The sequence below is a fragment of the Fusarium phalaenopsidis genome (genome assembly GCF_050370095.1).
Source record: "Fusarium phalaenopsidis strain FUZ10S chromosome Unknown contig_32304, whole genome shotgun sequence".
In the NCBI taxonomy this organism is placed as follows: Eukaryota; Fungi; Ascomycota; class Sordariomycetes; order Hypocreales; family Nectriaceae; genus Fusarium; species Fusarium phalaenopsidis.
The window spans coordinates 2631359-2653750 of NW_028145404.1; the positions used below are offsets into that span (position 1 = coordinate 2631359).

The following is a 22392-nucleotide window of genomic DNA, read 5'->3' on the forward strand; positions in this document are numbered from 1 at the left end:
GGATCATTCCCAAATCAGTTGTCATCATACATCTTCATCAAGTTTGCCTTGATGTTCGTCATCTGGTTGCGGTGCATGCGCTCTCGGTTCTCCAGTACCGTGATGCGCTCTTGCAGACTGGCAATCTTTTCATCCCGGATCTTGAGGGTCGCCCGTGCAGAATCACGACCAAGAATGGTGCCCTTTGTACGGCGGGCTGCCGTAGTCAAGGTGTGTTTTATAGTCCGCAAGACCCCAGGGTCAACCTTCTGGCCCTGCAGGAGACCCATGATCTCGTCTGTCACGTCGTAGCTGTTGTCGGGAGGACTGCTGGAAGGGCCTGCCTGCAGCCCAGCCAGGGTCCTCGACGGGGTTGTGCCAGCTGAAATGGTGGCGGATGAGAGGGCCACCGAGGGTCGAGAGGGTGTATCTTCGAAAGAGACCTGCTTCTGACGTTTGGAATCGGTGCCCGGGAAGAGTGTACGGGACACTGGAGTGGGCAGGCCAGAAATGGCATCGGCAGAGCGCATGTTGGTCGGAGTTTCGTATCGTCTCTGGGCAGCAGCCTTCTCGGCGCTCTTGTCCGCAATGGCGACCATCTGTCTCTCCTCATCCGAGCCGAGGTCACTGAATTCGTCCTCGTCTTCATCCTCTTCAAATATATCTCGCTTTCTCTTAGTAGGTCCCCGACTAGGCGTTTCTGGAAGGGTAGCTGCTCTTGATGGACCCGCCTCCGCGGTTTTGGCTGACTTGGGCATTGGGGGGTCTTGCTCAGATTCCTCGCCGGACTCTGTGCTGTCATCGAAATCCATGTTACTCGCATGTCGACTAGGAGTGACTTGATAGCCATATGATACAAGTGACTGCTGTGTCAGTGTCGGTGCCTTGGTTCGTGAAGATTCACTCTTCTCAGAAGACTTGAGACCGGTCTCGCGAGTCTTGGCCTCATCCCACCAGAGAAAGAAGCCGCAGTCGTCACATTTCCAGTAGAAGCGCCCCTCGTTTGGACCAGACTTTTTCGTCTCACGAAGACTGGCCTTGTTTCGAGGCTCGCAGTTGCCTGTTGGAAACGTTAACCAAATGTTTTTGAGGAGTGGCAATTCAACTTACACCACCAATGTCCGTCACTGAAACGGCCTTTGTGGAGGCGTTTCTTGACAGATTTGGGCGTCTCCGGCTGTTGAGTTGACTGGAAACGATTCTTGCCCCGAGGCGTCGAGGCCATAGTTTTCGAGTGTCGGCGAAATCACAGAGAGGCTCGCAATGGATTCAGATCTGAGTAAAATGGTCAAGTCGATTAATGCTGATGTCAAAAGACGATGAGCGGGAGCTGCCGCCGCGCCGGTAGATACAGAGGGGCTGCGGGGTTGGCGTTGGCGTTGACGCTCCGTTGCTAGGGAGGTCAAGCCTCGAAAGGGGAGGCTGGGATGAAACGAATGTGGCTGTCAAGCGGGAACCCAGCCACAACTGTTTCGGTGAGGACCTGGTACCTGCCAAGGTGTACCTGGACGTGTACCCCAACCCGGGCAGGTACTGTATCAACAGCAAACTCTCTGCCCTGATCTGTTCGTTAATCGGTTGAACTCGACCGCAAATGGCGTAGCACACGGGCATTGACCCGAGCTGTTAATCTCGTCATGGATCTGATCTTGCAGGGTCCCTCGTGGCACAAAACCGGGTAGCCACTGGATGGTTCTTTTATGCCTTGGGGACGTTGAAGAAGGCAATCTCTTGGATTCGTATTATTTACCAATGTTGCGTTCTGTTTGGATACTATAACACTTCAATCACAAACGTCAAGTCACATGACTACGCGTCTCCTGCCAGAACCTATCGGACTCGTGACCGTCTAATATCCGACCCGATCCTTCCATTGATTGATGAAGCTGAAGCTGTACCGTCCCGTAGAAACAACGGGAACGTGGCTCCTCGGTGGCACCTTCCCCTACCTGGGTAGCGAATTCTAGCCAAAAATAATTAATCTCCATTAACCTCCCTGCTGTCAACTTTTCCTCCTCTTCTTCTTCCTCCTTCTCAAATCCAATCTTGACCCTCTTCACTCCTTTTTTCTTCTCTTCTTGTTCGTTTCTCGTCCCCGTCTCCTTTTCATCTCTTTGGTCGGCTTCAATTGCCCTAATTGCTCCTCCGTTTGCGCCCGTCACCGCCCTCCGGTAGTCGCCAGCTCAGCTCAGCTCGACTCCCTGTTCTTTGCTTCTCTCACCTTTTCCGCACAGAGAAAAAAAAGGCGCCCAAGCGCATCGACGTCACCCAATGGCTGCACGCATGCCCCTCCTCTCGGGGCGATTCGTCGCTTCTCGCCTGTCCCCTCGAGCTTCATCCTCCCTGTCCCTGCCGACTCGCCCGTCCCTGGCTATCCCGCGCGGTTTTCGTACAGCTCAACGCGGCCGTCAATACTCATCTCAGCCACCGAAGCGCAACGACGCTGTCAAGTTCTGGCCTTTTCTTGTCGTCATCGCTGTAGGCTCTCTCGGCTACGTGGGTCTTGTCAACCGCCGTAAAGGTGAGCTACTTGCAACCAGCACGCACCCGTGCTTCTCCTTCATCTATTCAGTTATCAACAAGGACTGGGTATGGGTCTGCTCCTGGTACGAGGGGTCGTCGCCCCGTCCGAGACATCGGTCCATGCAGCCCGAGGACGAGCTTCTCGGCCTGCATTACGTTTCACTGTTGCTTTGCGACCAGATTCATGCCCACCGCCTTCTTCGACCCTTAGAACTTCCTCCCGAACTCTCCTCCTAATCTTCACAAACTAACTGCCATCCTTCTGCAGACATGCCTACGCAACCTCAACTCGAAGCCCCCGCGGCCCCCGCTGGACAGCTTGCCGAGCCCGCAAAGTCTACTCCCACTTTCAAGCCTGAGGATGTAACTGTCATCTTTGTCCTCGGCGGTCCTGGCGCCGGCAAGGGAACTCAGTGCTCGAAGCTTGTCGAGGAGCACGGCTTCACTCATCTTTCCGCCGGCGATCTCCTCCGCGCCGAGCAGCAGCGCCCCGGCTCCCAGTTCGGAGAGCTGATCAAGGACTACATCAAGAACGGCCTTATCGTCCCTATGGAGGTCACTATTGCGCTTCTCGAGAACGCCATGACCGAGGTCATCCAAAAGTCGGGCGACAAGAAGGGCCGTTTCCTGATCGATGGCTTCCCCCGCAAGATGGACCAGGCTGTCAAGTTCGAGGAGACTGTCTGCCCCGCCAAGCTTGTTCTCTTCTTTGACTGCCCCGAGGATGTCATGGAGAAGCGCCTGCTTGAGCGCGGTAAGACCAGCGGCCGATCAGACGACAACGCCGAGAGCATCCGCAAGCGATTCCGCACCTTTATCGAGACCAGCATGCCCGTCGTCGACCACTTTGAGAAGGAGGGCAAGGTGGTCAAGCTGGACGCCACTCCCACACCCAACGAGGTCTTTGCCACCACTCAAAAGGTCCTCACCCAGCGGTTGGGTCCCAGCTTTTGAGAAATAAACTTGCATAAACCGCACTTTCACATGCACGAGGAGAGCGCCGTCTCGCATGGGGGGAGCAACGTCTGGGGTGTTTTGGACCGTAGAGGGGTTTTTTAAAATTACTTGACCTATAGACCTGGAAAGGGAGGTGGGACATTTAGGATCGCGTCGTCGCCAGCTGTTGGCTCTTCTCTTATCTTGGTTGTCTTAACCCGCTGGCCCTATTTGTATCCCTATTACCTTTTTGTATAATCAACGCTCGAATGACCACGCCGCCGGGAAATAGGGGGTGAAGTGGGCTCATGAGAAGAAACTGAAATGAAATACCTATGCTACAAGATGTATCAAAGACGAGTGAAATCAAGATGCCATTCGTCACGTCAAGGCACATCGTCTGGTCGACTGGCGTTCACTTTTGATTCTATATTGGAAGAGTACCGAGACATCATTCTCCCGCTCAATGCTGGGAATAGAAAGACCAATATGCTCATGAAACCGGCTACGCCATTCGCAACCCTTCGTTCGCTGGATTTCTCATGTTGCCCAACGATATTAACGCAAAGCAGGTATGTCAAAAATACCCCCATTCCCTAGGAAAACCCCTTCCCCTTTTTGAAACCCCCCCTTCCTCCCTTCCACTCTGTTTGTCCCGATTTTGTTTCGTGTTCCATTCATCATTTCCTATCTCTAGTCGTCATTTTCCGTTCGCTCGCGAGGCTGCTGCTGCTCGCGGGGCTCCCGGGGCTCCCGCTGCTCCCTCTGCTGACCCTGACGGCGGCGGTTGCCACCCTCCTGGTTACCGCCCAGGCCAGCGTTGGCGACCTTGCGCTCGAGGTCCTGGATCTCGCGCTCCTTCTGGGCCTTGGCGTTGGCCTGCTCCTGGCGCAGGACGCTGAGGACGTTCTGCAGCGTCGACCGCCAGTGGTCAACGCGGGTGGCCAGCTCCTGGTACTGCTTCTGGCCAAAGACGCGGTACGTCACCTTGTGGACGAGGAAGTGCTGGCGCTGCTGAGAGAGCTTGCCCTCGACGAGGCCGGCGCGGATCACGTCGATAGCCCACATCTCAATCTCCTCTGAGGGGATCTGAAGGGCCCTTGTGATCTTGGAGTACTCGATCTCGCGGCTGGGGGTGGCGGCCGCCAGGCTGGCAAAGGTCAGGAGGCGCATCTTGCGGTGGAGCTTCTCGTGATCCAGCTTCTCCTTCTCAACCCAACCCTCATGCTCGTCGTTGAAGTCGTTGTAGTCCTCAAGGTCCTGCTCAGCAAAGATGTCGAGGAGTTGCGAGTAAACGGGGTGGGAGTCGCTGAGAGCCTGCACGCTGGGGATGCCCCGCAGGTCTTGGAAGAGGAAGTGGGTGCTGGAGAGGAGGGCCATCTTGACGGCGCGGAGGGATAATCGCTGGGCATCCTCGGAGGAGACGCCGTCCTTTTCGTCGCCTTCGAATGTCCGCAGAGCCTTGAGGATGTACTCGTATCCTTGCCTGCACAATTGTTAGAAAGCCGCTTCAACAACACGACTCAACCTGCCACGCCGGGTTTCCATATCCCGAGACAAAGATTGGCCGCGCATTTCAGGGACAACTCACGTCTCCTCACCGGCCTCCAGGGCCACCTCGGCAACCTCCTCATAGATCTTGCGCTGAAAGTCGACATCGGTGCCCCAGGCGGCGAGCCACTCGGGCAGTTTGTCGAGGTACGTCCGCAGGCCCTCGTACATGCCGTGCGATCGCAGGAACTTGAGGATCTCCATAAAGACGCGGGCGCGGACGGGGTCGTTGGGGTCGAGCAGGTTGAAGACGGTGGTCAGGGCGTTGAGCGACAGGCCGACGCCGTGGACGGGAGAGTTGATGAGGGACTTGGCGAAGGTAGTGCAGAGGGTGGGCAAGTGCTTCTTGGGTTCGGCGGACTGCAGCACCAGGTGGATCATGAGGTTGGAGGCGGCAGTGTACTCCTTCTCAGGGACAGTGTTGAGGGCGGCAGAGGCCGAGACGAGCTTGGCGACGACATCCTCGGTGGAGGGGGCCTTCTCGTTGCTCAGGAGCTGCTTGGCATCCTCAGCCTTGAGGTAGTCAGCCATCTCGGCGGCGAGGTCCTCGAAGGCTCCATCGACAAAGACCAGAGTGGGCTGGCCGGCAGTCTTGGGGGCGGCCATATTGGCTCGGGTGTTGACTGCCTCGCGGGGTGACTTGAGTATAGGTTTCTGACGTGGGATCGACTCGTCCAGCTTCGGCTTCGAAAGATGCGAACGAGGGCAACGTCAAGGCAAGGCTGCGCGGTCGGAGGGCGATCTCGAGCGTCGGGCGGGCAGGCGTTGCAAGGTCGACGAGCGGAATAATGTGAGGATTCTTGTCCCAGCGGCGATGGATTGTAGCCCTCTCTGGTGGGGCTTGACTTCACCCACTGGACCCCGCCATTTTTTCTGCCATGTGTGGGCGCTAAGCGAGGGCGCTGGCCCGGACAAATGGACGGGCCGACAAGGACTTTCAACCACACCCACGCAAAGCAAACTCCAGACTTTTGTTAGGTAGTGTAAGTTATCATGGGCTCGACCGATAGTTGGTCGCCCATCCATGTATCCAAGCTGAATCCTTCTGCCATCATACTGAGTGATAAGCCCTCAATCAGATGACTCCCAGCCGTAAATGAAAATCCAAATATGAAACCCCGTGCAAACCCCCAATGTGTGGCCAGCCCCGTCTTCTATAGAACCACAAACAAAATCAATATCGAAAACCATCCAATACATCCAATCGCACAGAAACCCAACACCAGTTACAGACTCGCCCATACCCTAAAATCCAGGTTGTACAAACTATTGCCGCCTTATCGCTTGGCCTTGCCCGCCTTGACCTTGCTGGCATTATCACCTATTGGGTAAATGCTCGAATCTTCATCTCCGAAGAGTTCTTGATCGCCCTTACCTCCCAGCTCCATGAACTCTTGGGGTGCTCGTTGAGAAGCGGGCCCCGCCTCCTTGTGAACATTGGTAACACGGCCCTTGTTCTTGGAAAACACCTTGACAGGATTCTTGTTCTTGCCCACCTCGAGCTGGGCCGTAACCTGCACCGAGTTGATCGATGATAGGAGGGTTCGCTCTCTAGCCGGCACTCGTCGGTTGACCTCAAGGCCTGCAAGGCCGCCCACTAGGCCGCCGGTGCTGTCATTGACACTGGGGGCGTTCTGGGTGAGCCAGGGGTGTGAGAGACATTGATCAATTGTAAACCTCTTCTCGGGGTCAACAATCAGCATTGAGTCAATTAGGTCAACTAGGCATCCATTGTCAGTAAACAGTTGTGTCCAGAAGGCAGAAATTCTTACGGGCTGGGTCGCCAACAGAATCCCAGTAGGGCGAAGGATAGTCGAATCGTCCACTCTTGATCTGCTGGGACAGAGTAAAGGGGAAATCGCGCGAGTAGAGCTCGTCTGAGAAAGGCGGGAAACCACAAAGACAGATATAGAGCACGACTCCCAGGGACCAAATGTCGACGGCCTTTGTGTACTTGCGTTGCTTCGAGTCGGCCAGAATCTCAGGAGCAACGTAACTAGGAGTTCCGCAGAGCGTAGTAGTAAATGACTCTTCTCCAATAATCTTGGCCAATCCAAAGTCGGCGAGCTTGACATGGAGGTTCTTGTCAACTAGGAGAATGTTTTCGGGCTTGATATCCCGATGCACAATGTTGCGCTCGTGCTAAACATGGTGAGTTCTCAACTCGATCTAGACATCGGCAGGATACTTACCAAATACTTGATGCCCTGGAACAGCTGCAAGAATAGTTTCCTTGATTCGTCTTCGCTGAGTTTCTGCTTCATAACGATGTAGTTGAAAAGCTCTCCCTCTGGCGCAAGCTCAAGCACCAGGTAGACACGGTCGCGCTCGTTGAACGTGTCCTTGAGGCAGAGGACGTTGGGATGGCTGACACCCATCAGCACGCCAATTTCCTGCTGCAGACCCTCGGTCTTTGAGCGATCCTCCATGCCAGGGTGCTTGGTGAAGATCTTGACAGCATATCGCTGACCGGTCGACTTTTCAACACAAAGATAGACTTCGGCAAAGTGACCCTTGCCAAGCTTCTCCAGAAGCGTATACTGCTGCAAGAAGTCGCTTGTCTGGCGGGCCTGGGGGTAGCGGAACACGAAACGCGCCTTGCCGTGGACGGCAATCTCATCTTGCTCCTCCAGCTCGCGACGCTGATTTCGGCCGACAATGGCTTCATTGACGTAGGTTCCATTGCTCGAGAGGTCTTCGACGATCGCAACGGTGTCGTTGCCCTTGTTCTCGGTGAAGATCAGGCAGTGTCGGTTCGAAACGATTCCGTCATTGACGACAATGTCTGCTCAGGTTAACTGCGGTGCCCGGGTGACACAAGACGGATAGGTTACTGACCACACTCGGGATGGCGGCCTATCAAATAGCCACCGGAAGGAACGCCCTTGGTCTTCTTCTTCTCGTAGGTTTCTTCCTCCTTCAACGCGACTGCTTTACCGTTGGTCTTGGGCACATCCTCTTTCTTGACACCATCGGCAACTGTCTCTGGCAAGGGACACGCACTTCGCTTCTTTAAGACAATGGGCTTGTCGCCATATTTAGGGTCGAGGGGAACCAAGTATCCCCAGACACCTTCGCGAACCTCATCCTCAATGTCGTCAGAGATGGCAGGGTGACGGTCGACAAACTGGCTGAGCGGCTGGGTGTCCTGGGGCGGCGAGGACAGCGCCTGGGCTTGGGAGAAGGCGTCTTCGGTCTTCTTTGGGGTGATTTCCTGCTGGCGCTGCCCCGGAGGAGTGATGGTGGCCTCCTTGACGAGGTCGCCAGAGTCTTCGGTGACGTGTGTGACGGGTGAAGGGAGATGCTGCTTATTGGCGACGGGAGTCTTGTCTGGCGCGCCGGGGGTCAGATGTTCGGCTCTGCGAGGCTTCTTGGTCTCGGTTTCGTCCTCTGGTAGCGAGCCCTGAATAGCGATGTCAGCACGAGTGGCAAGATAAGGAGAGCGCGACAGCCGTTGCGCGCGCAACGGAGTCTTCGGAGACGGACGATGCCTGGCGAGCGGCAGCGCAAACGCAGGAAAACGAGGGCAAGAGGAGTAGAGGAGAGGAAAAACTGACGCGCGGGCGCTTCAATTGGCTCTTTTCGTTTCGCGGAGCCATGTCAGCCATGGCTGAAAGGGAGCTGTGGATGAAGCTGGAGACGAGCCAGGTGAAATTGATCACGATGGGGGTGAGCTGAGATGACGGCCAGGAACAGGGACGCTGATCTGGTGGGGAAGGGGAAGAAAGTGATGCCTGGGAGGAAGAAGGGGAAAGAAAAGAAGCAAATGTATGAAGCGAAAGAAGGGAAGGGGATGTGCCGTGAACGAACGGGCCCTAGAGACTTGTGGTTGTTCTTCTGACGGATGGTGGAGGAGGCAGCCTAGAGCTAGAGTCCAAAGTACCTGGGGTGCGACAACTGCCTGGCGATGGTACTTGTTGGTTCCAAGCCACTTTAGAAGTACCTGGGTACGGCCCCCATGTACTTAGCCCTTGCACGTTGACCTACCGAGCGAGTCACAGCCTCGAAGAAGGGGGGCTTGTAATAATTAAAAGAATGACTACCGGTTCTTGCGAGTTGTAGAGAGGGATTCGAGCATCATATATTTGAGCACCAGGTCTGCGCAGCCGAAGTGGTCACAGGTAGCAATGCCCGTCCATGACAGCATCGGGGAGCTCGATCAAGTACCTGACCCAGCCTGCACAGCACCAGGTCTGTAAGGGATGGCGGATGTGTTCATAAGCCCCCGCCCAGCATCCATCCGTGGGCTGTGGTATGGATCTCGCCTCGTTTCAGTGGAACCATTCGCTCCAGCTGCCTGTAACTAGAGCTGCTCAAGAGTTGTGAGCCAGACAAGGCCAGTTCAGGAGGCCGACATGATGCTGTCTCTCCTGTCACTCATGACAAGGGGGCTGCGAGTGCCCTACATGTGGATCCTCCTGTACTCATCGCATTGGACAGCTTCTTCAACTTCATAGATGACCTTACAATCAACCATCGAGATGCCAGGCCATGCTTAAACACCAGATGATCATACACTAGAGCCCTGTTCTTATCCCATGGGCCTTTCCCCATGTCGTCATCCGCCAGCCTCGGCGAGTCACGCTGTCGGCCTGAATGAGACGTTCCGCATGCTCCCCTGACGCCCGTTTTCTAACCCACTCCCATGTCCTCTTGTCACGCGCGTCATGACTCGAGTACCAACCAGTCAAGGGACTGGAATCCGGATTATCTCCAACTTCAACCCTCGAAACGCCTAAAGTTCACCAAAGGATTCACCACAGGACAGAAACAAATATGCCACATCCTCAACTCGGCATTACCATTATTCAATATCCATGCCTAGGTGTGCTTCTCGGCGTATAATAATCAACAAGACGTGCCTATCCAACAACTTGGCACTCTAACAAGAAAGCTCTACTCCCACCACCATCCATTCTACACCTCCTCCCCTCCAAAACGTGCCCATATCCATCTCCTCTTCTCCCTTGTTCTCTGCAGTTCGCCTGTTGTGTTCATGTCGCATTTCCCAACCGTCATGGTCCAGAGAAAGCGATCGTCAACGCCTGTAAACTCCATGACACCCATCTTTCTCTTATCAAAAGTGCCTGCCGTCCGTCATTATCAAAGCGAAGTCGTCGTCAACCCAATCGCCTCCAAGAAAAAAACGAAGAATGAAAAATGCAGAATCATTTACTCTCCCGGCTCCGTGGCCGTGAGAGGTCATACAGATAGTAGCAGAAACCCAAGCCTGCCAATCGTTCCTAGCAGCCGGGTTCCTATTTCTCGGGGATGGGAGATCTGGCCAGCCTGCCTCCTGTGCTCACGCGCTTTTGAAGTCGAGCTTCTCTCTCACGCTGAAGTTTCTCGGCTGGACTCATTGTTCCAGGGAGTGAGGGGACTGCATCGCCAGAGCTCCCAGTTACCCCACGCCCACGCTTCTGCTCTACGTAGAGCTGCGCAAAGCGCCCCAGAGGGAACGCCGGCATCGCCGAAGGGATTTCGGCCCCGTTCTGGACCAGCAGCTCCGCTACTGGGAACGGCACAGACTTGCCGTCATCGGCTGCCGACACAGGGGTAGGAGATGGAGCTGCCGGGTCTGCCGCAGCCAGAGCAAGCCATACAGCGTGAGTGCCCCTCATCTTGTCGACAGTGTTTGGGTTCGCCTTAAGTGCCAAGGCGTACAGCACCTGCTGGATCTCGTTTTTCTTAATAGCGGCCAGCAGAGTCTCATCCGCGGTCGCATATCGTGATAGCGTCGGTGAGATGGGCTCTACAAACGCCCGATCCACATATTTGGATGTGATGAACCGAAGACGCTGCTCACGGCTCGCCTGTGCTGTTGGCTTCTGTGATTGATCAAGCTTGGCCTCCCAAATCATGTTCGACACACGGTTCCCGATGAGCAAGAGGAGCTCGACAATATCGACCGTAAAAGACTTGACGTCCAACGTCAGAGATCGTACCTTGCTGACGTGGGTACCGAGAGAACGGTGAATGCCACTGCACTCGATGCACAGGATGATACCCAGGTTGATCGACACCCACTCCACCTTGGATCCGGAACCACAGTCGGCGCACCACATGTTGCCTTGATCATTGTCCCGAACCATCTGCAGAAGCCTATCGGGATACTCGTCGTAGCCGGAGCTTGGGGTTCTGACTGCGCTGGGCCGTGCACCCACTGTGATCCTACGACTGGGTATGCCGCTGCTGGAGGAGCTGTGATGGTTGCCGTGGCTCAGCGACTGTGTCTTGCCTGTGAGGACAGAGCCAATGTCTCTCTTGATGGAGTCGCCGTTCGATGAAGTTGGCTTGCCCTGGTAGCTTCGGCCCTCCATGGCACTCTGAAGAGCGTTGTTGATAGCCAAGATCCAACTGTTCATGTCTTCTTCCGACGTAGCCTGGTACACTCGCTTGAAGTTCGGGGTGATCACCTCGAAACAGAACCGTCGCTCAGCATTCCGAGCTTCTCGAACTGAGGCCATTCGAAGATCGATGGGATCCATGTGGAGATCCAGCCTCTGTTTCCAGTTGCTATATTCAGACAGCTTTCCCTGATCCAGAACGATCCAGAACCTGTAAAGGGTCAGCAAATATCTACTGCGTCATGATTGGGAAACTCACTTGTGCCAGCCCTGTTTATTCAAGTTTCGAGGGTCAACATGTCCTCCAGGCCTGTTGAGCGCCCATAAGAGTCCTTCCTTGCGGTGGGTGACAGCCGATTGTGAGCTATCCCGCTCCTCAAGATCGCGGATCCCCTTGAACTTGGACGGCGCGACGGGGCTTCCTACCATCGGCTGTGCGCTACCTGGGGACCTAGATAGTTCCACGGCTGAAGGAGCGCTCGCGGCTCCAGAATTAAGCTGTGATCCAGTGCTATCTGCGCGGCCCAGGTCGGAATCCGAGGTGTTACCAGCACTTCCGTTAGTGGCAGTGGCGATAGGGATGCTGCTAATGGTGCTGCTCTGCTCAGGCTCTTTATAGGGGGTATTAGTCTTCTCAAGCAGGCGCCTCTTCTCTTCGCGCTCACGTCGCTGATATTGATATTCCTTGTCAGCTTCCTGAACCTCGTTCGATAGCGCCTCAAGTTGTGGCAGGAGGGTTTCGATTTTCTTGGCTGTCGCGAGGAATCCCCTTGTTTGGGAGTCGGCGAATTTCGTAAGGTGAGACAAAACTTCCTGTTCCTTTCGACCTCCGTGGAGGTCCTGCATGAAGCTGGAATAGTCGAACCGCTTGAGCTCAAAGTTGCGTCGCTTATTCTGGTACTTGGAATCGGCCTCCGCAAGCTTCTTAGCCTTGACCGAGTCCTGACGTTGCCCCAAGTAGCGGGATACGTATGCATAGTAATCTTTGCTCTCCTCTTCAAAGTCTCGTTTCTTCGACTCGGCCTGCTTGATGTCGACCTGGTATAGCTTCGCTACAGGGTCGATGATGATCTTTTGGAGGTTATAGGTGTTTTGGCGCTCAAAGCTGAGAATTTCTCGCGCAATCTTGTCAAAGTAGTGCTCCAGAGCGGGTTGGACGGCGTTGGCGTTGGTTGACGCAGCATCTCGGAGCGAGTCAACGAAGGCGAGGAAGGCGTCGTTGGCTTCGATTTGACATGCGTGTGCGTGTTCGGCCTTCTTCAGAACCTTCTTCATCTGGGTCCTCATGTTGCCCGTCTTTTGCTCCAGAGCCTTGAGGGTAGCCCGAAAGACTGGTCCGTCGTCGCTGACCATGACTTCGTCTCCAGGCTTGGGACAAGGTACGTCCACCTTGACAGGCTCCTTTGCTTCCCTGAACGAGGGTGTAGGTGGTACCTCGGCGGTAGGCATCAAGGGCGAGACGGGTTCGTCGAGGATATCTGGAACGGTCATGCGGGAGTCTACTGATTGGGACGAGGCAACTCGAATCTTGGGCGGGGATGCTAGCAGGAAAGGAGGGGAGGGCGAGTTCGGATGGCTCAAGGATGCGCCTGTGCCTGGAATAGTGTGAGCGGGCGAGAGGCATAACTGTTGGGTCAGGAAGTTAATACCTGCAACAAAATAGGAGAAGCTCGCCAATGTGTGCAGCCGATGGGCCCGAGAATCGTACTCAACAAACTACATCTTCAAGTCAGTATGCACTCGTCAAGTAACAGAAAGGAAAACAGTACGCTGCACGAGTTCCTCCATCCGCCACCTCGGTCCTCTGTGGGCTTCGGTGGCTTCCACTTCCATGTCCACTCGAATGTCACTGACGGGCTTCCACCGGTTGAATAGTCACCAACCAAGGCCACGTTGGCATTCTTATGTAGATTCGGGTCGGCATGGAACTCTCGAGTCACTAGGTTCTCGACTTCTCTGGGGTTGGAGGCGTTGACATAGGTGAGGCCGGAAATGCTGGTATCGATGGGGCCGGGATTTGCGTCAGGTTGGCCCTGCGACTGGCGCATGACAAATGTGAAGGAGAATATGAGCTCGTCATCGTTGCTCAGCTTAATTAGAAAACTCGGTGCACCGCTCGGGTTTGAGGGGTCGGGATCCTGGGGCGGGTCAGGAGCTGCTAACAAAGGTCGAAGACTGATGGGAGGAGGGGAAGCTGGGGGGAAGCGGCGCAAACCAACCTGAACAAATTCTATGGGAGATGTGTCGCCGAGCGTTCTCTGGGCGGTTATCTTGGTAGTTGGATATGCATTGGGGACAATGTTAACAGAGGTTCGCTTCCGTGGGCTTGTAACGACCAAGGAAGATATGTTCACTAGGAGACGAAGTCGGTCAGTTTGGAGGAACAAGCCACAAGGACTCGGAGCGGAAGCGGGATCGCAGCGAGAAAACGCGGGGAAGGACAAATCAACGTACATCGGTTCTGATCTCTCAGGTAGAGAGCAGCCCCGTCGTCGGGCTTGCTGCTGACGATACCCATTGTTGAGTCGCGATGAGAGGGCGGCGAGCGGCGAGAGACGGGGGACGGAAACAGTCGCGGCCGGACCCAACAACTGGAGCTGTCGGGATCTTTTTAAGATGGAGCGACGAACGCACGCACACCGGGGGGGCGCACAACGGCGAAACAGGCGACAGGCGACACCGTGACACCGTGACAGCGAGCGAGCAGCAGCAGTCGCAGCAGTAGCAGCAGGCCAGCAGCCAGCAAGGACAGGATAGTGCCAGTACGAATCGTGGTAGCGCGGGGCTCAGGGCGGGACAAGGGGGACCGTCATCTGGCGCTGAGCCAACCGGAGTGGCCCACTCGCACCTCGACTAGCTGTAGAAATGATGTCGGAGTCGCAGGATGCAGACTCGCTGGCTGGTTGTGGCTCAGGGCGCGGGCGCGGGCGCAGACGGGCTGGACGTTCGCGACCGCCTCGGGAATGGGCGTGTCGTCTTTGTATTTAGCGGATGCGCGAAGCTCGAGGGGCGACGTAAGTATCGAGGCGTCGAGTGCGCGGCGGGACAGGCAGTCATAAAATGGCGCTCTGATAATAGTACTGCTGCCTGTGGGTGTCGTAATGCCGGCGATTACTGGGATAGATGAAGAAAGCGACTGGGGGATGTTCTTCAGGCGGCGACGAAAGACGGATGTCAAGGTTAAGGCGGGCAGAGAGACGACGGAGAAGCTGCGGGCGAGCGGCCGATGGTTGGTTGGCGGGGGGAGGCGGATGAAAAGAGGAGGAGGGGAACAAGAGTGAAGCAAGAGAGAGGATGGTTCTTTCGCCCTGTCTTGCAGTGGATAACTAAGGCGTAGAATCACTTCAGTCGGGGGAGGAAGAAAGAAGAAGAGAATGCAGGCGTCGAATCCTACAGAATGGAAGTTTGTATTTAGCAGCAGCCCTCGGCCAGACTGATAAAGCAAAGACCGGGGATGTTCGTCCTCTGGCCCCAACAGGCAAATTAGTCGTCGGTGTTTTACTTTGGCTCGGCAGGGTCTTTGCATGTACGTATGTATGTAAGTTGGTTGCTTGCTGCTTGTCGGGGATGCGGCGCCGGTCGTACATGAGACATTCATCCAATCCACACAAGGTGCTTCTATGGAGAATGGCTGCAGAATTGGAAAGCCAGTTCGCAGCGATCAACAAACTTGGCGTTCTTGTCTACCCTTTTTCCACTTTTGGTACACTTCATGATCTCGGTCATCAATATGTATCACACATATAGAGGTCTGATCTCGTCTGTTGGTGGTGTCATGGGCATTTCTTTGTGACAATCCACCCACCCTCTATTATGAACCACCCTCTATGAAGAGACTACCTAACCCCGGCTTCTACTTTCAGGTTCAGGTTCAGTTTACGGATGCTGAGTACGGAGTCTAGCACCGAGGAAAACAGGGTACTGGCCTTTATCCGGCCCGAGACCCTTGCGAAACAGAACAAGCCCGGGTCTCTCAAACAGAAGTTGATCCTCGGAGGGGCCATCCATTGTTTGGATCAAGTCGGCTAGGTTCCTTGTCTGTTGTTGGATCAGCGGTCCGACAAAGGCACAGCGTCAGTGACATTGAACACAAGCCAGCGCCAGTAGCAAGTGCAGGTACCCGTGGAGCTTCTAAAATTGGAGATATCGAGCTGCCCAGCCTGTCCCGTCCAGTCCTATCCTCCCGCGCAATCAATCATTTGTGCCAGCAGGTTTGAAACGTAACGGTGCTCCTGGTGGGCGCTTCGGCTGGGGCAGCGGCGCCTGTAGCTAAATGCGCCAACGGCGGTCTCAGCCCAAACTCGGTAGGTGGCTTGGCGCTCTGACAGTCGTACAGTGCCAAGAGTGCGAGTGCTAACCACGCTTGCGCTTGACATGACCCTTTTCCCGCTCAACCCCAGTGACCTCGCTCCCCGGTCACACTGTCACACAGTCATTTCAAGGGCACCCGACTCCAGAACCCTGGCCCGATCCTTGATTCTCCAGACAAGGAACTGCTGCTGCTGATCCTTTCAGGCATTCGACGTCCAGGATCCATGGCCGTGGCTCCTCTTTGGGCGGGGTTAGAGTCCTTTAACCTCCAGCTCCAGATTGTTACCCAATCGTCGAGAGGCTGCTCGTCATCCATCCCAAGTCAGGTGGTGATAGCCAGTCATGTCAATCAAGGCACAACCAAGTTGTTTGCTTCAGCAGCCTCGAGGTGATAGAGCACATGGTTTGTGGCGAATTACAACCAAGATGCATGCGAACAGGTGGCTTCCAAATGTGGAGTGCAGCGACTTCAGCGTCCTCGTGAGCTGTCAATCCGGTCCTGAGTGCTGAGAACACGAGGACAGAAACACATGATGCCCTGCCATGAATGTCTTTGTTTGCAAAAGAAGGTGGCTCGTACGCGTCTGCCATCTTACTGACAAGCTGTGGCTCAGTCGTCCTGCATATTCTTGCAGTCGCACAATGCTATATCTGTACACTGGGTACGTAGTTATGCAGCTTATACGAGATTCTGGCATATTTCCGATGAGGGTCGAGGCTGGTCTAGATCTCGGCCGGTCGAGACACCAATAACGGCCATGAGACTAACAGAACGACAGTGGTATGTCGTCTTTCATCCTAGGGGTTCAACTAATTATTGCACTTTTCTTCTACACGCACACATATCTTGATTGTTCTAATGACGAATACAGATTCATTCTTTGACTTGATTAGAATGCCTTGTATGACAAGTGAATGCATAGTGGAATGAAAGGAGTCTTATCAGGTCCAGATCTACAAATGACAATGAGAATGGTTGCAGCCAGTATGATACCAATAGTACGGTACCTGAAAGAGAGATGACGTTTCCTAGTTCCCTTGTTATTAATATCTCATCCTCTGTTGCCTTCGCTATTCACCGAACCCATGTCTCCCATTGTCAAGACGTCTCAGCCACCATGAATCCATCATGAGATTGGTGTGGCGGATACGGCGTTTGAGTGGCGCAGCCTCCGACCCGACCTTCAGGAGCCCGAGCAAAAGACAGAAAGCAAGCGCCCGAGCTCGGGCGGGCAGTAGCGCAAAGTTAGCGCTCCTCAGGGTCCTGCCCAGGGGACGGAGCCATTGGATATCCCTGGCGCGTGTCAGGCTCTCAGCCCATGGATCCAACTTGGATGGATGACGTTGCGTTCCATCATTTGGGCTGAGCTTTGGGGTTTGGGCTTTGTTTGGGCGCTGTAGCATCCAGCGGCTGCCCACATTCGCAGGACAACCTGGTGTTAATGCTGTATGCGCCGTAGTATCTTTCACGACTTGAGCAGGCCTTCAGCTGCTTCCATCTCGAGAGCGATCGTCATTGTCTGCCCGTCACACCAAAATTGCAGTGCGCCGCTATCACATCTCTTCAGCTAATCACTCCTTTCAACTTGCTGAGCTGGCTTGGCTGTCTTTACCGCTTTCTTCCCCCCCTTCGTATTGGTACCTACCTTGCTACTGCTTATCGCACGGATCAATCAGATTGACTGAAGGAGGCGACGGGGCGACTCCTACTTCCTCCATCACTTCACACCGTCAATCTCCCATCAGCGGACTTCTAACCAAAGTTCCAGAGTCAAAAAAAAAAAATTCATCTCGCGACCGGCTCAAAGGTCTTTGTATCACAATCGCACCTTGTCATTCCATTCGCAAACTCACCGCATATCTGTTACTCTCTCTACATCAGCATCCAAGACCCCTCGCTACTTGTCTCCCTTGGCTCGCTCAGACCAGGCTCCGTCCCCCTCCCACTTTCTCCTCCATCAGCATCGACGTTTGCTGGCGCCATCTTACTCTCGAACCGCCGCCGCTTGCCATGAGCTGGGGCGCGTAGATATAGACCACCCTGGGCATCATCTCGCGTCCTGAGCAACCCCGTCGTTCTTTCAAATCCTCACCGTCCACGTCGCCGTCAGCCCTCGACCGCCGCCGCCGCCGCCATGTCATCTCGACACTCGTACAATCCCAGCCGCCGCATGGGCAGCAGTAGGGATATCGGCAGAGCCCGCGCGACATCCAGAGTCCAGCCCATCGTCGTTGAACATGACGATGCTCGCAGCTTCGCCTTGCGCTCTGCCTACCTACATTACCTCTTGCAACCCAAGACCAAGCGAAAACAATATGTCCCCGCCCCGAAGCAACCTGTCAGAACCCATACCAGTGTCGGTATGCTGGTGCAGGAATTCACATCAGGCTCTTCGTCCAGCATGAAGCTGCCGCACAACTTTTCGTACAAGGTGCTCAGCCGGGTGACCAACGTAGTCAAGGGCCAGGAGCGTGTCCCCGGTTTCAATGACGCTGCTATCAAACGGACGTTTGCTGAAGCTTACATCACCTTTTCCGAGGACAACTTCAAGAGAACCATTGACAAGGAGAGGAAGGTGGAGCCCCTCATTCTCATGTTCTACTCTGCTGCCACGAAGGCGGCGCAGAAGGGTGCTGCTCCAGACGACGACTCATGGAAACTCCTGCCTGATCGACACCTCGCCCTCTTTGTTCGTCTTCTTAGCGCTATTCTTCATGATCACGGCAGCGATAAGCCCGAACTCTTGTCCAAGCTCAATTCACTCGAGAAGAAGCTGCTCACAAATGACCAGAACCTGGTCGGTAGTGGATCCGATGGCGCTGGCACAACCATCGAAGTTATCGTGCCCCTGAGTTACGACGTCAAGGACATGCCCCTTGTTCAGCAAGTGGCCAGGATCTTTGGGATGAGTCTCTCTGAAGCGCAAGCCGAGATCAATGAAAACAAGCAGTCATGGACAGAGGAGGCTGCCCTCAAAGACCTAAAGTCCTACCAGGCTAGGCTCAGCGCGAACATGCCTGGTGCTCTGAGGAGCCAGGACTTTGATGTGGAAGACGCTTTCTTGGAGTGGCAAAAGTCCGAAGCCACCCATCTCTCGCAGATGATGCTCGATATCCTGACTGCCAAGCCAGAGCTGGCAAAGACGTCGGCTGGTGCCTTGGACCAAGGCTTGTCCAGTAGGCCTCAGTCTACTTATGACGATCGAGCCTATGCAGACCTCAGCCGTGCCCTTTCTCAATCAAACGACGGTTCCATGGCCTTTGATCCGTCTCTTAACCTTGCTTCCCTAAACCTTGGTGATTCCGGCATCCGAGCAGTGGAGGGCAACATCTACACATTCACTCCGCCGGATCCTAGAGCCTTCTTCAAGTATATCCTTCAGCATGCCATGACCTTTGACCAGATCAACAACGACCCTGATCTTGAATATCAACCCCTGTCAAAGCAGTCCATGGACCTCCTAACCGAGCTCTGTGTGAGATGGAGAGTGCCCCAATTCTCCAGACTCATCACATTGCTCGAGGTTGCGTCACGCAACTTTATGGATCGGGAACTTCTCCCCGACGAGTTGGACGCTGTTCTAGACTTTGTCAAGACACCACTCCCAGAACCCAAGAAGCCTCCCCATATGTCACACTACAGTACTCCCCTCACTGAAATCGATCCGAGTCGTTGGACAGTCCATGACTTTGCCGTCTACCAGCACACTCTCCATAACCTTCACGAGACGTTATTGCGTGAGCTGTATGATCAGATGGATCAGTGTTACGCAACCAAGGCCCCCGATATTGGAGTCATCCAGTATATTCTAAGCAACCACATCTTCAACGACCCCTGCTTCTCTCCAAGAGCTGAAGCTGCGTCTGAATTTGCGGCACATCTGACTCAAAGCCTCCACGAACAAGCCAAGGAACTGTACCGTCAGAATATGGAAAAGGAGATCTCAGCGGACAGAAATGACTGGGTGTTTGGCAACGTGGTGAAACTTGGCAAGACAGTCATCAAGCATTGCGAAAGAATCAAGAAGCGATACAAGAAGAATCCCGAAATCATGGGTGTAAATCCCTTCACCATCCTGGTTGAGGAGATATTCCCGCGCTTTGAGGAGGACGCGAAGGCGATCCTTGAGTCCATTCTGGGAATGGGCGAAGAGACTGGCACCGAGCACGATATCCAAGACGGATTCGACCTATACAGGGAGCTTGTTGCGATCCGCCAGATTCACTCTGAAAATCTCCCTAGCCGACCCTTTGCATTCAACATCGAGAACCTCTTGGTTGACTTTGTGTGGCGCTGGATCAACGCTGCCGAAGGCAGGATGGAAGAATACGTCGAACAGGCCATCAAGCAGGATCAGTTCCAGGTCCGCACTGAGAACCCAGATGACATCCCCCGAGACTCGGAACGGCACAGTGTGTCCATCATTGATATGTTCATGTTTTTCAATCAGACACTTGAGACCATCTTCCAGCTCAACTGGGACAACCGGGAACACCATGCCAGATTCATGACGGCTCTCTCGAGGGCATTCTCGATTGGTATTGGAAAGTACTGTGAGATTGTGGACCAGCGATTTGCAAAGGAGATGGATCGCCCATCAGCCGAGGAGTTGGCCGCGCAGACTCAGACCACTCAGGAGAAGTGGATGAAGTATGCAAAGGATGCTTGGAACAACAAGGAAAGGGTTGAGCCCTTCCAGTTTTACTCGGAGGTAAGCACCACACTCACGAACCATAGTCCTAACCATACGGATATTAACCCTTGCCTAGTCCTTTGTCAAGCTCAACAACATCGAGTATGCTATGCAAGAGTTGGATAAGCTGGAGAGGGCTATGGACCCCGACGCTTGCGCCGCTCTGCTAGAGAGCATCGACGGGCCCAAGAAGAAGACACGCAGGCCCAACAAGTACACTTTTACGATCAAGGTGGTTGAGGCCGAGGACCTCAAGGCCTGTGATCCCAACGGGTTCAGTGATCCTTACGTGGTGTTTGGTGACGAGTATCAAAAGCGACTGCACAAGACAAGGATCATTCAGAAGAACCTGAACCCACGCTGGGATGAAACCTTTGACATCACAGTTCAGGGCTCGGTCAATATGATTGCAACGATCTGGGATTACGATACATTTGGCGATCATGACTACGTGGGACGAACGTCACTCAAATTGGATCCCCTCCACTTTGGCGACTACTTGCCTCGGGAGTTTTGGCTACCTCTGGACCTCCAGGGTCGATTGCTGATCAGAGTCAGTATGGAGGGTGAGCGTGATGACATTCAGTTCCACTTTGGAAAGGCCTTTAGACATCTCAAGCGCACTGAGAGAGACATGGTCCGAAAGGTTACGGATAAGGTATGGTATCGCCCGAATCATTACAGAGGACAGAGTGCTAACAATTTACAGCTCACCTCTCAGATCAACAGCACATTGTCTCTCGAGACTCTAAGACATCTGCTGGGAACCGGTGGCATTGGTGCATCGGTAACGAGCCTCTGGAAGAAGCGGGCATCAGCCGCGCCCACGGCGACCCCAGCCCAGATTGATGCAGTGCTGAATCCTCTGTTTGCCTACTTCGATGAGAACTTTGCCATCATGAAGCAGACATTGACTAAGGCCACGATGGATGCCGTCATGGCACGACTCTGGAAGGAGGTTCTGATGGTGATTGAGCATCTTTTGGTGCCACCCCTATCAGAAAAGCCTTCGCAACAACGGCCCCTTACACGAAAGGAGCTGGACATTGTGTACCGGTGGCTAGATCTACTCTTTGCCTTTTTCAATGCCAAGGACGATTCAGGAGAGCAGCTGGGTGTCCCAGCGGAGACGCTCAAGTCGCCTAAGTGGCACGAGTTGGCGTCGCTGAACTTCTTCTACTTCGAGGACACTAACAGTTTGATCCGAGAGTCGGAGCGGATGGCGGCCGCAACGGCGCAGCGGGCACAGCAGGCCCTCCAGCAGCAGAACCAGCAACAGAACCGGCTTTCTGCCCCAGCGGCGCTCGGAGCGTCGCTGGGCAGTGCCAGTGCCTTTGCCAGCATGGGAACGATCCGACGTGGAAAGAGTATCATGATGAGCCGTAACCTGGGCACCATGCGCAAGGCTAAGGAGGCGAAGCGTCGAGAGGCACAGGCAGACCCAAGCGACGATATGATCCTGCGCATCCTCCGCATGAGACCTGAGGCGGCGCACTATCTCAAGGAACGGCATCGCCAGAAGGAGCGACAGGCGGCTACGGCAGCAGCAGCTCTTATCGTCAAGAATAGCGTGACACAGGGATGGAATGCTGGTGGAGGACCCGCGTTCTCGGGCAACTTTGGGCGGAACAACCTACCACGGCGATGAAGGGCTAGGTGTTGTGTGGAAGAGGAGGATATCTAGACGGTTGGCAATATGACGGACGGTATTGGCTGTTTGGTGCAGTCAGAAGGGAGCAAGTGGGCAAGATTTGTTGGGTTTTTTGGGCAGTGTTTTCTTGATACCTGGCTGGATGGAAAGGCACCTGATACCCTCATTCGTGAAGTGAAGGCAGCGAGTGCGATTGTAGCGTATTACTTGGACACACGAACAACCGGGATGTTTTGGGAGGCGGATAGGGTAGGGGGTCAGATAGTTAATGAACAGAATGGTCATGAAGTTCTGATGCTTAGTGGATGTTTCCGTGTGATGGATGTTGTTTACTGGTCCCTCGCGATACTTCATACTTATCACCACGTTCGTAATTGTATTGACATCCCAGACGAACATG

General features: G+C 54.4%; 6 protein-coding genes across 6 annotated transcripts; 2 read left to right on the forward strand and 4 right to left on the reverse strand.

The window, feature by feature from the left end:
* Positions 1-14: 14 nt before the first annotated feature.
* On the reverse strand, positions 15-1204 carry LRP88_10090 (uncharacterized protein; the record flags this gene model as incomplete). Its single annotated transcript, XM_083246558.1, has 2 exons — positions 15-1039; positions 1090-1204. 2 exons carry the CDS (start codon positions 1202-1204, stop codon positions 15-17), a joined length of 1140 nt encoding a protein of 379 aa, XP_083097671.1.
* A 1568-nt stretch (positions 1205-2772) lies between these two features.
* On the forward strand, positions 2773-3456 carry LRP88_10091 (bifunctional uridylate/adenylate kinase; the record flags this gene model as incomplete). Its single annotated transcript, XM_083246559.1, has 1 exon — positions 2773-3456. The coding sequence occupies one exon, from the start codon at positions 2773-2775 to the stop codon at positions 3454-3456; it is 684 nt and encodes a 227-aa protein (XP_083097672.1).
* Positions 3457-4131: 675 nt separating this feature from the next.
* LRP88_10092 (uncharacterized protein) lies at positions 4132-5595 on the reverse strand (the record flags this gene model as incomplete). Its single annotated transcript, XM_083246560.1, has 2 exons — positions 4132-4924; positions 5030-5595. 2 exons carry the CDS (start codon positions 5593-5595, stop codon positions 4132-4134), a joined length of 1359 nt encoding a protein of 452 aa, XP_083097673.1.
* Positions 5596-6266: 671 nt separating this feature from the next.
* LRP88_10093 (kinase-like domain-containing protein) lies at positions 6267-8597 on the reverse strand (the record flags this gene model as incomplete). Its single annotated transcript, XM_083246561.1, has 5 exons — positions 6267-6709; positions 6762-7131; positions 7182-7774; positions 7828-8392; positions 8547-8597. 5 exons carry the CDS (start codon positions 8595-8597, stop codon positions 6267-6269), a joined length of 2022 nt encoding a protein of 673 aa, XP_083097674.1.
* A 1650-nt stretch (positions 8598-10247) lies between these two features.
* Positions 10248-13854, reverse strand: LRP88_10094 (ADP-ribosylation factor GTPase-activating family protein; the record flags this gene model as incomplete). The annotated part of the gene is made up of 4 exons (XM_083246562.1): positions 10248-11547; positions 11596-13052; positions 13106-13689; positions 13791-13854. The coding sequence occupies 4 exons, from the start codon at positions 13852-13854 to the stop codon at positions 10248-10250; spliced, it is 3405 nt and encodes a 1134-aa protein (XP_083097675.1).
* Positions 13855-17782: 3928 nt separating this feature from the next.
* On the forward strand, positions 17783-21989 carry LRP88_10095 (C2 domain-containing protein; the record flags this gene model as incomplete). Its single annotated transcript, XM_083246563.1, has 3 exons — positions 17783-20359; positions 20418-20999; positions 21051-21989. 3 exons carry the CDS (start codon positions 17783-17785, stop codon positions 21987-21989), a joined length of 4098 nt encoding a protein of 1365 aa, XP_083097676.1.
* Positions 21990-22392: the final 403 nt, after the last annotated feature.